Source organism: Eumetopias jubatus, unplaced genomic scaffold (assembly GCF_037043125.1).
Source record: "Eumetopias jubatus isolate StellerSeaLion01/CBP00866 unplaced genomic scaffold, mEumJub1_p1.0 scaffold_1, whole genome shotgun sequence".
Classification (NCBI taxonomy): Eukaryota; Metazoa; Chordata; class Mammalia; order Carnivora; family Otariidae; genus Eumetopias; species Eumetopias jubatus.
In genome coordinates, this window is record NW_028274807.1 from 188,335,776 (window position 1) to 188,353,784 (window position 18,009).

Sequence of the window (18,009 nt, forward strand, 5' to 3'; positions counted from 1 at the left end):
GCGCACCTGCTAGGTACCAGCACGCTGACCAGGAACTAAGGATAAGGGGGAACACAAACTGACATGGTCCTGGACCTCCTAGAGATTACAGCCCAGAGAAACACATCAACCACTTAATCTTCCTAAAACAGAGTTCTTAACTTAGGGCTTCTCAGGGGCTCTAGATAGAATCCACAGAAATCTGTGAACATGGATGGGGGAAAAATATACTTTTATTTTCAGTGATCTCTAAAATTTAGTATTGCCTTACATTTCAAATACTGGCAAAAAGTGCAGTAGCAGTAATTCGCAGGACCTATGAGACATCACCAAAAGAAATCACAGATATATTCCTGTTAGATTACAGTTGTTGCCAAGATCTCAAATTTTCCTTCATGTTCATTATTATTTCAAAATTACAATGGTTATTAGACCTGCTGCTAGATTTTATAATTTAATGCCTTCATCAAGAAGCAGATTAATTACTGTGTCACAATTAAAATTTTTTTAATAATATCTAAGGATAATTGGCTTCTGTAGTAATCTATTTTACTTTATTTTATGCATCTAAAAACCATCTATATGAAAAGAAGTCTATGGGATTCACCAGATGGCTGCAGGGGTCCATGGCATCCAAAATGTTTAAATACTCCCAGCACTAAGGATTATGTAACTTAAAAAAAAATATTACAGTTATTCTGTACAAAGGGTTTTTTTTTAAAGATTTTATTTATTTGAGAGAGTGTGTGAGAGAGACAGAGAGAGAGCACAAGTCGGGGGCGGGGGAGGGGCAGAGGGAGAAGCAGGCTCCCGGCTGAGCAGGAAGCCCAACAATGGGGCTCCATCCCAGGACCTGAGCTCATGACCTGAACGGAAGGCAGATGCTTAACCGACTGAGCCACCCACGCGCCCCTGTACAAAGGTTTAATGAGGAACCCTGACCCAGGTTTGGGGGGTTGGTTAGGAAAGATTTAATGAGCAGAGTGATGTTTGAAATGACATCTGAACAAGAGTAAGGTTTATCAAGTGAACAGGAAGGAAGGAGGCTTAGATATGTCTGACAGAAAAAAACCCAGCTTGTACAAAGGCCCTGCAGCTGGAAAACTGGAAAGAAAACTAGCATGGCTGGCAAGCAGAGAGTGAAGAGAAAGGGTCAAAGACTAGGTCTCAAAGCCAGGAGGTGTCGGAGCCAGAGTCCATCCCTGGGTGGGTCTTTCTCAAGGCCAGGCTTTGCTGAACAGCTACCTTCTCATGATGGGAGAGACTCCGGTGCACGGTGGCCCCACGTTCTGCCATGCACAAGGACAACTGTTTTTAGGTTTTAAATCTACGGTGTCTTAACTAGTGCATCCGGTTATGGGATAACAGAAAACACATACGTTCGTCTCTGCCCCCAGTTCCTGGCACAGAGCCTCTAAAACCCTTGCAATTTTCTGAGTGATAAGAGCACTAGGAGAATCTCTTGTTCCAATGTTTGTTCCGGACCCCATCCCTGGCAGAGGGCTCCTGAAACTCTTGTAAATCTCTAAGTGACAGCATGCTCCTAACTCCACAGGGACAGAAACTCCTACACTGGGGACCCTCCCAGACCTCTCCCTATGTACCTCTTCATCTGGCTGTTCATCTGTATCCTTTATCATATGCTTTAACAGACTGGTGAGCACAGTTACGTACTTCCCCAAGTGAGGTACTCTAGCAAATTAATCAAACCTGAAGAGGGGGGGTTGTGGGAACCTGTGATTTGTAGCCAAGTTGGACAGAAGTTTTTGGTAACCTGGGGACCTACTACTTATGACTGGCATCTGAAGTGGGGTGGGCACAATCTTTTGGGACTGAGCCCCTAATCTGTGGGATCTGATGCTCTATCTCCAGGGAGACAGTATCAGAACTGAGAACTGGGGTTTCCCCTACGCAGGAGGGAGAACTGTAAGTTTTTCTGATCTATCTGTGGATTTTTCTTCTACACCACCCAACGGCATCCCCTCCATTCCCATGAACAAGCCCCGGTGTGCAATCAGTTTCTCAGCCAACAAGTGAGGATTAGATGCTCTGTGTGGCAATTACCATGGAAGACAGCAAATCTGAAAGCATGCTTATCTCATCAGCTGTCTCTGCTGTGCATGTAACAGAGCCCCATGCTCAGCACTGAGCTACAGCGGCCAGTGACCGGGAGGGCTGAAGCAGAAATTCAGTTCTCCAGTCCTCCAAGCATACGGTTCTGACTTTCCCACATTATGCTCTTCCTGACCTCTCCTACCTCCTTGGAGTCTTTTTTTTTCTACGTGAGAGCCCTCTTCCTGAGAGTTAAAGGCATGGGAGGTGTCCATGTCCTGTACAGGAAAAAGCATTGTTCAGCTCGGCGCTCGGGGAGGTGGCCAAGTTCAGAACGATGCATGTTCCCAGCCCCACTTGACAACAGCTGCTTCTCGGACACTGGGTGGTAGGCTGGACTCCCTGTACTGTAGGGCCGCCTTCCCTTCCTTTCAAGTTGAAGACGCTGTGATTTCCTGCCAGAAGGGCAAAGTGGACCCATCCCACTGTTAAGTGAACCCAGCATCCTTTCCAGACAGCACCCCTGAACTTCTTCCCTCTCCCTCTGCCTTGCCCTGGGCATGGACTCCACAGGGAGGTCTGTACCAAACACCAGGGTGCAGGGCTAGGGTGAACAGAGACCCAAGGCCCTCGTGCTGGAGCTGGGTTTTCTCTGGCCGAGTCTCCTATTTCCCACCACTGAGATGATGTCATGGCCTCACTGATTACCAAGAAATACCCCAGTCACCTAGAGTTCTGTAGCTGCCCTCAGCATTGTGGGACTTTTTCACCTAAACACCTCCCAAGATCTAAGATCCCATGAGCTGCCTTTATAAGTGGTTCCAATAGCCATGTCAAGAGATCAGCTAAAGACCCACACTGATAAGTTTAGCCACTGATTCTAGATGATTTGATTCATTAGGTCAGGGTGCCCGTATTTGTTTCAATTTGGTTCTTACAATAATTTTTCTCTTACAAAGAGGTATCCCCAAGGCTGGGTATCTACTAAGATTGAAAGGGGTGTCCTGGCTCCTGCACAACAGTCACCTTGTTAGGTTTAAATCTCTGCCTCTTCGGTGCCTGGGTGGCTCAGTTGGTTAACCACCTGACTTCGGTTCAGGTCATGATCCCAGCGTCCTGGGATTGAGCCCCGTGTTGGGGGGGGGGGGGTCCCTGCTCAGCAGGGCGTCTGCTTCTCCCTTTGTCCCTCCCCCTGCTCGTGCTCTCTAATAAATAAAATCTAGAAAAAAAAATTAAATCTCTGACTCTCCCTTGGCATCCTCCTCTTATTTGATCTCAGCTGTCGCTCAGGGCATGGGCTCCACTATTTGGATTCCAACGTCATTTCAACCCCCAGATGCGGCATTTGCACCATTTGGTTAGGCCGTTTGGTTAGGATGGCCCTCAGTGGGATGGTTCCAGGGTCTCCCGTACCTGGGGACCGGCCTCAAGCAGCCATTCCTAGGCCTGGCCAAGAGGTCCCAAGAGGAGAACAGGAAGTCTGCCACTTCCAGGAGGAACCAGACTATGAACAGGAAGCGCCCCTAGTGGACCCCAGGGGCAATTACCTATTCAGCACACGGGAAGGACTGAGTCCCCTTGGTCTCTTGGCTGCCCCTGGCATATGGATCCACACACCCTGAGGAGCCACATGGGCTTCTAGCTGGTTGCTGGAACCAACGGTTTTACATGGTCAGTACACTCCTCACTGAGAAGGCTCCTCTCTTCTGGGCAGGCTTTGCTGGTGCCAGACCATGAGCATAGAAACCGCAGGGCTCTTCGCACTCGATGATACCTATTATCATTTAGTGTCAGACGTGTAGACAGCACCTTTCCAACACAGGCAGATTTGAAATGGGAGAGCCAAGATGCTCATTTCAAGCGCTCAGACCATTGCTTTGCAATCACAGAACCACGGAAGAGAAGGCCCAGGAGTGAAGCCCGTAGCTGTGAGGACCGTTGGCTGTGCCGAGAAGGCAAGAGAAAAAGATGCTTCCAGAAGACTTGACACAGGCTCCCATTACTGTGCCTTTACAGAGGGGTCTTTGATTATCAGGCCCCAGGGATGGGGGAGGTGAGCGGTTTCTTGTGGCCTGAGAAAGCCAAGGGTTCTGCACACCTTCCTTGCACCTGAAGAAAAACAGCCTCATCTAAAGCGTGTCTGTCTGCGGAATAATCAGTGGGAAGGATGTGGAAGATAAATAGTGTGTCTCCCAGCTACATTTCTCCTGTGACTCCACGGAGATGCACGTGAACATCTCGGAGCCTCATGCTTCACAGGCCATGAATCCTGGTTAGCTAGGAAGAGGGGACATGTGTCGCTCTGGGAGGAAGGATGCTGCTGACCTTTATTAATTTCCAGATTACTGTTCACCAGCTCCACCGTGTCCACACAAACAAACCCGACGTCAGGGAAGATTTTTCTAGAGAGTAAAGAAAGGCTGAAGCTGTAGGAGGGTTGCTAAGTTGGCCTTGAAGATCAAACTCTGCCTATCTGCCTGGAGATAGCAAGGATTAAGTAATTAGGTAATATTTATAAAGTGACAACAGACGGCCCCTGGTGTCTGTTTCCGATATCTGCTCAACATCTCTCAAGCCATAACACAGTTCTGCCTGGAAGCATCCTGACACCAGTGCCTATGCCATGTTAAGTGTCCATTCTCTGCTTTTCGGTGTGGTAGACTGGTTGTTCCTTGGGAGGGAGAGGAAAGCCCTCTGTCCAGAGTTTTCTGAGATGAACACTTGCATCTAAGTAGTTCATGGTCAAAGTAGAAGATGGCTTCCCAAATCTCAGGAGGCTCTCTGATGTCAGGGACTGGGAGTAGTGTGGAATTCTACTCCAAATGTCCAGCTATGCTCCTGCCATAAGAGGACCTAGTCTGGCCTAGATCAGAAATGTCCCGAATGTGCCAACTCTTGTGGCAAGAATCCTTTGACTCTTAGCTACCTGGCATGTATGGATTAGCTTAATCCATCCAGCCATCCCTCCCTCCTTCCTACCCACCCCTCCTCCCATCCATCCATCCATCCGTCCATCTATCCACCCGTCTGGGATGGGAGTGTAGGTGAACTGATGTGCAGGATGCCAAGGGAAGTGAAGTTCAAGATGTGACGTCAACCAATCAAAGGCAAGTTATACCAACTCTTTACATAGTTACATAAATGAGAACCAAGGGGCCTGGACCTGGGCACCATGTAAGGACAGTAGATTTCACTGGGAAGGTTTTAAGACGTTCCAACAGCCTCGGTCTGCATTTCTACCAGGAAGAGATCCGGTCCCCTTATTCTGAAATGTGTTCTCCAGTAATCATGTCACATATAATAGTTTGTCCTGAGCATACAAAGAATCCACTGTGGACCTACAGACAAGAAAGTATAATTATTTGCAGAGAACTTTCATGTCCTAGGCTCTGTACTCTTTGTTCCCTACATTGTTTCATTTTAAAGGCCAAAGCCAAGGAAGGGGTTGTAATTATTATTTGTATTTTACAGACAAAGAAGCAAGACTTGGGTATTAAGTTGAGCAAGGATGCACAAGAGTAAATGGTTGGCCTGGCATTTGAGTTCAGGTTTACCTGACTCCAAAATCTATATTTTTACCTATCACTTTATATTATTTCATCATTCATTCATTCATTTCATGAGCAAACAATGACTATATACCCCCTAAGTCCTAGGTGCTGTGTCAGGCACTGTTGATCCAAGGATGCACAAGACCCTCAGATTAGGAGGCCCCAGCATGCAGATCAAGTGGGTGCACTGGCCCTCCCAGGGAATGACCCTGTGATCAAAGCCGCAGTAGCCTGTGCCCTGAGCACCCAAGATGACCCTCCAAATGTAAGCCAAGCAGATAAAGACTGAGCCCCATGATTTCTTTTCAGATGATAAACTCAGATCTTTAGGAAGAATACCCAATCCCCACAAGTATGTTTATTTTTGAAGCTCTTTTGTTCAGAGAGGGAGTAATACACTGTGTTGTTTTGTTCAAGCCACCTAATGACATTTAAAACAAAGAGGCCACTGCTTGTAGATTCATTTGGAAGTTGGCAGTCCCTTGGAAAACACAAAGAATGCTGCATTTGGACATAAGAAAACCTTGGTTCACATCTCCACCCGCTCTTCCATTTCCTGGCTGAGAGGCTCTGGATGTTCCCTTGCTCTCTCTGAGTCTCAGACCCCTCCCATCTGTTAAAGAGAAACAGTAATGCTATGTTTCTCTTTTTGCTCACCCCCAAACAGCCTCCATCCAAATGATGAGTAAAATCTCAGAGGCTCTATTCCAAACTCCATCCCTAATGGATCACTTCTGCCTCTACCAGGATTACCAACACGCAACCACTTTTATCCTGCAGGGAATATTTCTATCGCCCATGTCCTGGTCTTGCAAGTTCCACCCCAAGTCCCCTGCAAACATTTTTCACATAACAGAGAGACGGGTTTGAAAACCTGTTCAGATCGTTCCACAGCCTTTCTTAAAGCCCTCTATAGGCTTCCCACTGCCATAAGAATACCAAGAAGAGTCTTTTCCAGCCACATGATATTAGCCCATCTCTCCATGCTGGTGCCTATGCCTCAGGCCCTTTGCAAATGACCTTTCCCTCTAAGAATTTTGCAGGGCTGGCTCCTTATCACCTCTTGTCCTACCCAGGGAAGATCTGTTCCCCACTGCTTCACCACACTCTACTACTCTTACAATATGACCCGATTGGATCTTTGGAACACTGAAGCTTTATCATTGTCAGTTGACTTGTTTATTTCTCTCTCCCCACTAAAACACAAGCTCCATCATGAGGGACTCTGCCCCCTTGTTACCTTTATTAAGTTCTAGTGCCTAGAACTTGTCCACAGTAGATGCTCAAGAAATATTTGGTAAATAAAAAGTGAAATGAAAAGTGGTAGAGGTGGTTTTCAGGATTAAAGAAGACATATGAACAGATGAGGCCAACATAGCATCTGGCTTATAACACCCCCCACCTAGCCTGTGTAACCAACCACTGGTGCTTTAGGCACAGCTTCTAGAGTCAACAAGCTCCCCAGTGGCATTTGAAGACGTCTAACAAGTGAAAAGAAATTCACTGACTATCAACCATGAAGCAAGAGTAGTTAATGCTACATTAAATGTCTACTAAATATCAATTTCATGTCAACCAAAGGCAAGTTATACCAACTCTTTGCCTATTTACATAAAGTTACAGTAATCATAGGATGCTGACGCATGTAAAAATGTTTGATACAGCATGGCATGACCTTCAAAAGAATGAGAACCTAAGATGATGGAGAATCCTTAAAACAGCCCTACTTTTTTGTCTTCTTTTTTAATCACTCGCAAGGTTAAAAAGTAATGGCTAATGACAGTTATTTTTAAAAGAAAGGGGTGAAAAACACTCCATGGGAGCTGTGTTAAAAGTGTTTTTTTCTTAGCACTTTCCTGTGCTGGAAGTTTCTGAAAGTAACAGGATAACTTTTTGAAGAGTTTTTGGGAGGACAGCTGCCTACAAAGGAATTAAGTGCTCATATCAGAGCTTCTTTTAATAAGATAAAGTAATTCAAGCTCATTAATTTGGTGAGTAGAAATTACTAAACTGAAAATAGAACATTAATATTTTCTCCCAAAATAGCAAAAAACCGTGAATTTCAATGTCAAACTCTTTTTAAAAGCAATCATGGATTTACTTCTTTGTTTGCCAATTTGGGTGGGAAATGGGATGCTCTTTCTCAATGTATTGATTTAAAATAGGCTAGTTACTTAGACATTCTCACACAGTGGTGTATGTTCTTAAAAAACTGCTTTAAAACAAAACAGGAAGCAATCTTTACCATTGAAAATGTAGCTAAAAAAGAGATCGCTTCATCAGCAGAAGCAAAGACCATCCTTCAAAAAATATGGCATGACTTAGGAGACTGGAGGGGCATACGGGTACCCCATGTCCTCACTGTTTCCTTTGCTTTTATTACATTATGCAGTGCCACTTTAATTAAGCCATCAAATCAAATTATCAGATCAAGTGGTTTTGATTCCACTGTGGTTTGAACAGGTTTCGTTAAATTAATAAACCATATGTTTCATGTTGTTGGAAGGAAAGTTATTTTTCCTCCGTTCACTGTTCCAAAAGTCTTCACAATAGACAGTATTCAGCACTTAATCACCAAATGCTCTTCCATGTGCCCGGGCTGTTCTGCAGAATAACTGAAATGACAGCCCATTAAATCCTAAAGTCTGTCCAAGTTATTTACCGACAAAGGGCAGAGTGGCGAATTGGATGTCCCTTGAACAATCCACTGAGCCTAAATATTGTTTCCTTTTACTGGAACTAAAGCTTTATATTTTTTTATGGATGACATCCATTATAAGTCTTTCTTCAGCAACAATCCAGTATTAAGATGATTTCTCCCCCCCATTCCTTTGGTGTTGTACATGGCCATGTGTCTAGTGCTGGCACTGAAAGGCTTGATTCTGTTTTCTCTATTCCAGTATGTCCAATCATCCTGACAGAAGGGCAAGATGGGGGCACATCAACTCAGGCACTCCTCGCTGTGCTGCTCAATGAACACCAGTTAATGATCACTGCCAAGGGAACGAGGGAGGTACGGGGCTGTAATCAGTCCACGGAGGCTCTGTTTACACGTCTGTTGTGAAAGATGACCAGGTGTTAAAGCGAATTGGTAAGTAGCTGGTTACTGAGTTAATAAATGTCTAACTGGTCCTAAGGTCTTGCAGTGGAATGGAGAAGTAGAACCAACCAATGCTTCATGGTCATGGTCACCACCATCTTTAAGACAGAAAATATTTACCTTAAACTGAGCCTATGATTGAGTTTCTCCATCTTCCTTTGAGCCATCCCCTAGAGCATCAGTTGGTCAATTTGGCCTGCTGCCTATTTCTGTAAATAAGGTGTTTTTGGAAGATGTTTTCTACACCTATTCATTTGTATATTGTCCATGATTGCCCTCATGCCGGAGTGGCAGAGCTGAGTGGGTAGTTTCGACAAGACACTAAGTGCTCACTAGTTGGTCCTTAATCAAGAAAGCTTACTGACTCTTGTCTTAGATAATTATTTTTCTTTCTTCTATAACAATAGCATAATAAATGCACTGTTCCATGATCAACACTGTAGCTCTCTTAGGCACTGAAAATTTCCAAAAGTGATCAGATACAGAATGCCAACCAGACAGGCTTCATTTTGTTGAATTACCTGAAGATTATAGGACACCATCCTTCTCTTTCAAATCTTTTTTGCAGAAGACTGGAGAAGAGAAAGGGACTCTTCCTTTCTATTGGGACCCTTTACTGCATAAACGTCTAAGGTCAGTAATCTATGCCCTCTAGGCTGCCTGCCTGATTGTGAGCATTTGTGGCTGGCTTTTGGCCCATCGTGCCATGGAATTACCTGAGTTTTCTTGGAGAAAAAAAAAAAGGAGTAGCATTTGGTCACGTAGACCATGATTCCATGAAATGTGCATTTAAAAACAAACAGGGACATCATCGGTCATTAGGGAAATGCAAATCAGTACTACTTCACCTCCACTGGGATGGCTAAAATAAAAAAAGACATATAGCAAGTGTTGGTGAGGATGTGGAGAAATCCCGTACACTGCTGATGGAATGCAAACTGGGGCAAGGGCTCTGGCAAACAGGTGGGCAGTTCCTCAAAACGGGAAAACTGGAATTACCATGTGACTCAGCAATTCTACCCCTAGGTATACATCTGAGAGAACTGAAAACCTATGTCCACACAAAAACTGGAACATGAATGTTCATAGCAGTATTACTGACAACAGCCACAAAGTGGAAAAAATTCAAACATCTATCCACTGATAAGCAGATAAACAAACTGTGGTATATTCGTACAATGATATATTATTTGGCCATCAAATGAAAAATCCTGAGATCTATTCCAGTATGGATGTACCTTGAAAACATTATGCCAAAATATGACGCTGAAAGAAGCCAGAGACAAAAAGGCATGTATTGTATGATTCCATTTATAGGGACTATCTAGGCCAATCCACAGACACAGAAAGTTGCCTCGGGCCAGGAAAGCGGGAGGGATGGGAGAAATAAAGGGAGGAAGAAGGAGTGAGTGATTGCTAATGGGTATGGACTTTCTTTGGGGAAGCGATAAAACTGTTCTGGAAGTAGGTAGTAGTGATGAACAACTTTGTGAATATACTCAATTCCACCGAAGTGCACGCTTTAAAAAAAAATGAACTTTATCGCATGTGGATGAAATCTCAATAAAGCCGTTATTAAAAAACAACAAAGAGGGATGCTAGTGCACAGTAAAAAGGAATGAGCTACTGATGGATGCTACAATCTTAAAAATCCTAATGTCACGTGACAGATAAACGCAGATCAGAGGTTGCCTGTTGCTGAGGATAGGAGAAAGAATTGAAGGAACTTTCTGGGGTGATGAAAATGTTCTAAAACTGGATCATATATAACTGTAAACAGAACTCTAAATTTATTAAAAATGGCTGAATTGTACATTTACAATAGCTGTATTTTATGATATGTACGTTACGCCATAAAAAAACCAGGAAACACTGACCGACTGCTGGTTCACAGAATCACTCTGGGGAGCTGTTGAGCAGTATCCAACCAAATCGGAACATATGTGTGTACTGCAGGCTGCTGTCACTGTACCCCCAGGTTCATACCCAATAGAGATGTGTCCAGATGCTCATCAAAAAGCACCTTCAAGAGTTTTCATCGTCACAAAAATGTGGAAACCATCCATACAATTCATATATACTGAAGCAGATAAATAAATTCAGGTAGAGTCTCACAATGGAATTCAGCAGTAAGAACAAACCACAACTACATGCAACAGCATAGATGACCCTCAAAACCAGTGTAGAGTGAAAAAAGCAAGACACAAAAAAGGACAGAGTGGATAATTCTATTTCTGTGAAATTCAACAACAGGCAAAGCTAATTCATGCTCGCAGTTTCCCACGGGAATGGACAGTTACTAGGAAGAAGGAGATGGAGGTGCCCCAGGGAAGCTGGTGATGCTAGTCTCTTGACCTGGGGGTTTGCTATTCAAGTCTATTCGGGGGGTAAAAATGCATCAGGTGGTGCATGTACGCTTTTCTGTACGTTACACTCCAGGATTATGCTTAAAACACAAATAGGACTGTATTTACTTACCTTCTCTGCTTCTAAAAAGATCACAAAACATTTCAATATTCACACATTTTAGGAGGCAGCAATACACACACACACACACACACACCATGATAACTGCAACAAAATCTTGTAGTATGAAGAACTGATTCCCTATATTTAATGTAGGGTCCAAGGCTGTGCTCAAATCCAGAGAAAGCCCATTCAGTAGAAGATCTTGCCCCCTTTGACAATTTAATGCGACAGAAACCATTATCTTCTCTGACTTTTTTGGGTAATAAGAGCCATGCATTCCCTCTGCACAGCTGATATATTGTATACTCAGCCCATTTTTTAGGAAAGAACTTTGTAACTGTCATAACCTCAGCAATTCTGAGCTACCAGATCTTGCATTCACTTGCGATATAAATTCGCCATGCCCCACACGTCCTCCGCATTCACCTCTCACAAAATACTCAATCCCTAAGAGATTCTTCTTTTCCCAAGCAAGTTCTCTTGGGAGAAAGCTTTCGAGCTTGGTCGTTTTCTTTATTTTTAGCTCGGTTAAAAAACAAAATTAGCCCAAGAGAGGTCTGCTATGCCAGCCAACCTAAGACATTTCCCAGGTTTGCGTGCTTCTTAACCCACCCATTGTTCCTATCTGACAAATGACGCCCTTGACAAAGTGTCGGCTCCAAATTACTTGAATCTCAAGCGTTTCTTGATGGCACCTGTCCAGACTAGCTTCTCTCACCATCCTCACACAAAATCAAAAGAAGGAAATGATCACATTCTTAAGCTCCTTTTCCTCTTCTGTTAGCTTCTTTTCAGATATTTGAGCCTGGAAAATGGGCTCATTCTTATCATCAAAGTGCACATCAATGCAGTTATTTGTGGAATATAATCGCATCCCCCCCTTGTTCCTACAAAGGTCATACGCCAGTAAATTGGTCCTTTTTATTGGGGGTGGGGGCACTCTTGAAACAAAATATCCCCATGTAACTTACACCACTAAAAATACCACAGTCTGTGTCCACTGTTGATTAATGACACAAGCCCTTCCATATGACCCAAGCTCACAATTTTGGAGAGGAGATCACTGGAAAGAATCATCTCCTCACACCCAAAGAAAATTGCTTCTTATTCCTTCCTCCCTTCCAAAGAAAATTCCTCCTTATTCCTTCCTCCCTTCCAAGTACTGGAATTTTTTTTTTTTGAAAGATTTTATTTATTTGAGAGAGAGAGAGAGTAAGAGAGAGAATGAGAAAGAGAAAGAGCATAAGCAGGGGGAGCAGCAGAGGGAGAGGGAGAAGCAGGCTCTCTGCTGAGCAGGGAGCCCGATGCAGGGCTCGATCCCAGGACCCTGGCATCATGACCCGAGCCGAAGGCAGACGCTTAACTGACTGAACCACCCAGGCAACCCTCCACCCCTAGTACTGGAATTTTGATCAGCCTTATTCTCTAAGTGTTTCCCAAACTCAAAGCCACAATGAGGACAAATCATGGAGCCTGAAGTTGAGCTGTCAGGGTAGGATCCAACTTTCTAGTTTGCTGGGAGAGAAATTTACGTTCAGTTCACATGAGAATGTAGAAATGGAAAAAGATTAAGATGCCTGAAAAGAATAAACTCATGTTTATCGGATACGGGAATCAAACTGTTAAATAATGGTTTTAAAAAGGCCACACGGTGTCTGGTAGGGGTGGAGAGCGGGAGGGGGAGATTCTGCCTGGTGTGGAAGAGGTCGGTAAGGAGGTAAGGGCAGGCTGCAGGGTGGAGCGCTGGGGGGCAAGTCAAAGGTGCTGGTGCCTGAGGTCAGAGACAGTGTCCTGATCCCAATGGCGGGGGTGGGGGGGGCAGGTGCAAGGTAAAAGAGCTGCAACCCAAGAGCTGCCTTTAGACATTCACTAGTTAGTGTTGATGTTACAAGGTAAAAATACCAACAGAATGACTGACGTATTACTAGTCAAAAGGGCAATTCTGAACATATCTATTTAACTGAAGTTATTCCCACAACTGCTTCTATTTATCATCCAGACAAGCCTCTTTTAACAGAGAAACATATGCTCTTAACACCAAGTTCCAACTCTTGGCTGGTTTGGAACTCCTTTTAATTTAAAGTAATTTATGATAAGGAATCTTCCTCCGGGCAGGGGCACTTAATCCAAATATACCTTTAGAGGCTTCTGTCCCCAGTGGGTTTTCTAAGAAGTCCGTCATGTCGTGGTTCCAGGCGTCGCGGACCGCAGACTTGGACACCACCCTGTCATTCAGACCTTGCTGTGGTCGGAAGTTATTTCTCAGATACTCCACCGACTTGACGTGGTCTTGCTGCTCTGTAGTGAAGATGGAGTAAAAAGCCTCGAGCTAAACAGAGAACCAGGGAGGGGAGGGGGGAAAAAACCAAGAATGAGAAAAGCGATGTGGTACAACGTGGGGCCGGGGGGTAGGGGGGGCGGTGTGTGCGAACCGGGAGAACACTCCACCGGAGGAGACTTGTACAGAACTCTTTTAGTTTGTGTCTCAGAAAAGAGTTCCAGTCCTTCTGCTCTGCCCCCTGGCAAGACCGTTAGTATTCTGGGAAGGAGCACAAGGCTATGGTGAAACTGGCAGGTTCCGGAGCCAGACGACCTGGATGGAAATTCTAGCTCCATAGCTCACCCACTCTGGGGCCCTGAGGAAGCTGCTTCCCTGCTCTGAGACTCAACTGTTCCTCAATAAAATAGTGATAATTACAACAGTGCCCACCCCGATAGGGTTTGTGCCAGTACTCAATGAGATAATCCATGTGCAGTGCTTAAAACAGTCCCGGGAACAGAAGAGCTCAGTAAATACTAGTGATTCACTTTTTACTAAGCATCTTCTTGCGTATGTACTAGGGATTCAGTTCAGCAAAGTTGCTAAGGCAGAAAGCTGCTAAATGCATGGCTCGTGAGGTAAACTACGCAATTTCAGCACTCACCAGATGGGTAATCATAGTCAAACCATTAAAGCATCAGTAACTCAACATATATAAACATTTTATATATATATATAAACATTATATATATATGTAATATAAAACAGATATAATACTAGCAGCTATCTTATAAGATCATTGAAAACATTAAAATGGATGTAAATTATTTAGCAGCCATTAAGTCCATGGTAAGGATTAGCTGTGATCATTATTATTCATACTATTAAAAAATACTTTCCACAAGGCTACAGACCAAACTTTTATGGAAAAGCAAAGAAAAAAAAAATCAGGACTTCAGGGTCATATTTCCATTATTAAAAAGGATTCTCTGTGGCCCTCAATCTTCTGCTCATTAAAAAAAAAAAAACGCACACACAGTAATGTTTTGATGTAAAAGAAATGAAGCTGAGGCTGGGTGCCAGAGATCTGTTCTCAGTGGACCACAAAGTTACCTTGGTCACCAAAGAAATAAAATTAATCTAAAATGCCCAGCATGGGTAATACTAATTCCTTGAAGTGGGGGATGAAAATGGAATGAAAAAGAGAGAAACTGAATGAACTCTTTCTGGTCCATTTGGCTCACTGAATACCCAATCAGAATGCTTTCTGCAGCAGAGAATTATAAGATGAATGATGTCAGATGCTTCCCAAGCAGCCACTGAGTGGCCACCCTAGGCTTTCGGGGACCAGTGGGTGGCCAACACCAATGTTAATATACAGCAACGTTACGATGGTCTTTCTTTTTCTTTCTTTCTCTCTCTCTCTGCCTCCTTCTTTCTAGTAGGCTCCATGCTCAACGTGTAGCTTGAACTCACGACCCTCAGATCAAGAGTCAGATGCTCCACCAACTAAGCCAGCCAGGCACCCCCTGAAACCTGGGTTTCTGGATGGTCATCTTGAAGCCTGGGACTAACCCCAGTGTTTCTCAAACAGCTTCAGACAATGTCATAAAAATTGACCTGCTTGATCTGAAACTCCTCTTTGCATGAGAAAGCAATGAATGTGCATAGTGATCATAGCCAAGAAAAATCACTTAAGTACCTAGATTCACCTATCATGCCACCTCCCCTCTAATTCTCCTGTAAATGGAAAGTGATAACAAACCATGAAATCTTTTCTGCTTTTTCATCAAGGTAATAGAGCCAGAATGATCTCTCAACCAGCCTAAAAGCAAGAGTCATCTGGTCCTGTGGTGTTATTCCAATTCTCCACCAGTCTCGTAACCTTTAACAACTCCTATGGTGGCTATTCAAAATTTCCTTTCTTCCCAGTCTTCCTTGCGATGTTCCTTCTTTATTTATAGTTAAGAAAGAAAGGCAGTAACAGCAGAAAAATGAAGAAAACTGGACTGTTTACTCTGCCAAATGTGACGCACTCAGATGAAGATAATTGGAGGTGTTGAAAAAATCCAATCTCCTCAACCTGGCAATGCGTACTCGATAGGGCAACCCAACTCGGAACTGAACACATCCATACATGAGAGAAGGTTTCAGAGTTTCCTTACAGAAAATAACTTCTTAAAATTACATGGAAGGAATTAGCAAAGACTCTCTGGAGACCATCTAGGGAAAGACCAACCAGAGTGATTACAGGGACAGAGGCTAAATCCCCTGTGGAAAGGTGAAGGGAAGTGGGAAGTGTTTAGCCTAAAAAATAGGCAAGTTAGGAGTAATTTGATTAAAGGCCCTTGTATGTGGAAGATGCTGACCAGTCTCCATGTCCAGAGAAGGCCAAAAAAAGGGAATTGGTTTAAATTAAAGCCTTAGAGACGTGAGTTGAATAGAAAGAATTCCTCAACTTTCAGGGCGATTTTTTTTTTTTTTTTTTTTTTTAAGCGGCCAGGCTGCTATACATAGCAAGTTAGACCGGAAATTTTCTGAAAGAGAAGCCATCTGTCCTGAAATAGTTTAATCTCTGAGATGCCAGAAAAGGATGGCCTTGGAGACTGTCTCGGCAATCCGACTCTAAGGTTTGTTTATTCTCTGGAAGACTTGCTTCTTTCACAGCTAGCATTTAGTTCTCCTAAAAAGTTTATTTCTGATGCCTCAGGAAAGAATTAGTCATATAACTGTAAAAAGAGGCAGGTTCTGAATTTAACACAAAAATGCTTTTGCTTAAATTGCTCTTACAGCTTAATGACATGCTATGGCTTAAAAGCTTGGCTGCTTCCTTGTCATTAACTCAACTTGCCCAAAGATTTCCAAGGAAGGATATGACGGTTTTCAGAGTGAACTGATGACCTGGACGATATTATATTGTCAACTGGATCATAGCTTCGCTTGACAGTCATACAAAAGAGGAAAAGGAGGTCAAGCTTAGCAGACTCATCAAATGTCCTTTGGTATGTTGGCAGCATTCACGAAAACCCTGTCATTCCTTTAAGTTGAGTGAAAATTGCCAGTGGTCTCTCTCGTTGGTGCCTGGCATGTTTGGCCATTGGGTGGAAACCACCATGATGCCTGGATTGGCAAAGGGAGTCTACGTTTTCACTTTGGCAGGTGAACAGTGATACTCTGCGTGAGAAATCCACTGATAAATCATTACATAGCTATTTCCCGTTGTCCTTGACCCTCACCCTTGCCTTGTAACCACACTCGATAAAGGTGAACCCGACCACCACCCAGACCTCTACTTTTTGATTCCAAGGGACTCCATTTATAAAAACTACAATGAGAAGGTAACCCCTAGAGTTGTGCCAGATGGCAGCACCACCTAACTCTGCAGCCACAGGACAAACTGTCAACTCTTCTAGATCTGCTTAACAGCCACACAGTGATTTTCTTAAAATGTACATGAGATGCCATCACGCCTCTCTTCAAAAACTTCCAAGGGCTTCCAATTCTAACGGTGGGGCCCTAAGGATCCGGCCTGTGCCTAATTCTCCAAACTCAGAACTCTTACTCTTGGTACCTGGGTTCAAAACCTTGTTTTCAACCCCCACTTGCTAAATGTGTGACCTTGGTCAAAGTATCTGATGTTTCTGTGCTTCGGTTTTCTTACTTGTACAACAGAGATAACATTAATACCTATTCCCATGTGGTTCTTGCTACTGTTAAATGAGTTACTATATATAATGTGTTTGGAATAATTCTGGGCACACAGTAGATATTCACTAAGTATTATTAACATTACTATTATTATTCTTATCTTATGAGGAATGTGGTAACTAGGATTGTATTATAAACCTCCAACAACTGTAAGATGCTCTATCTGCTTCTCCCTCCTGTCCTCATTGGAATGTATATTTATCAAACGCATTCTGTGACAGGTACTTTGTTATGGAACTCACAAACATTACTTTGGTTTCTAACTTGTTTTAGTTTAACATAATAACATTAAAGTGACATTGTTAACACTGTTATATCATTAACACTAGCAGCTAAATATTTACTGAGTGTTTAATTTACTCCCTTACTTCCTCATAGAAGTCTCATAAAGTTGGTGGTATTATGATATCATTATCATTATTTGTGACTGATGAGGAAACTGGGCATAGAGACTTTACAAGACCTGCCTCAGATCACAAAGCAAGTAAGATTTGAAGTGACTGGGGTACCTGGTTGAGCATCCTGCTCTTGGTTTGGGCTCGGGTTCTGATCTTGGGGTCGTGGAATCGAGTCCCCCCATCAGTCTCCAAACTCAGCTCAGAGTCTTTTTGGGATTCTCTCTCTCCCTTTCTTTCTCTGCCCCTCCCCACTGCTCATGTGCACTGCACCCCCCAGCCCATCCCGCCCTCCCCCCCCGCCCCCGCCCCCGATGAAGTGAGGATTAGAAACCTAGGTCTGTTTGACTCTTTCATGCTCATAGCCACTGCATGTCACATGCCTAACAGACCTGCAGCATTATTCACGGAAAGAGTAACACTGCAGTGGAGTTACTGAATGTGATAACAGAAGTCCCCAAAGAGTTCCTTCTAGCTGACCTGAGAGATCACTTA

At 43.6% G+C, this 18,009-nt stretch overlaps 1 protein-coding gene across 2 annotated transcripts in view; it reads right to left on the reverse strand.

The window, feature by feature from the left end:
- The window catches only part of PTPRG (protein tyrosine phosphatase receptor type G), a 696,389-nt gene that overhangs the window by 110,927 nt on the left and 567,453 nt on the right, over positions 1–18,009 (reverse strand). For both annotated transcript variants that reach the window (XM_028110376.2, XM_088021953.1), the window contains exon 8: positions 13,288–13,480. In XM_028110376.2, the coding sequence (XP_027966177.1) occupies positions 13,288–13,480 (193 nt within the window). The remainder of the gene's footprint in view (positions 1–13,287; positions 13,481–18,009) is intronic.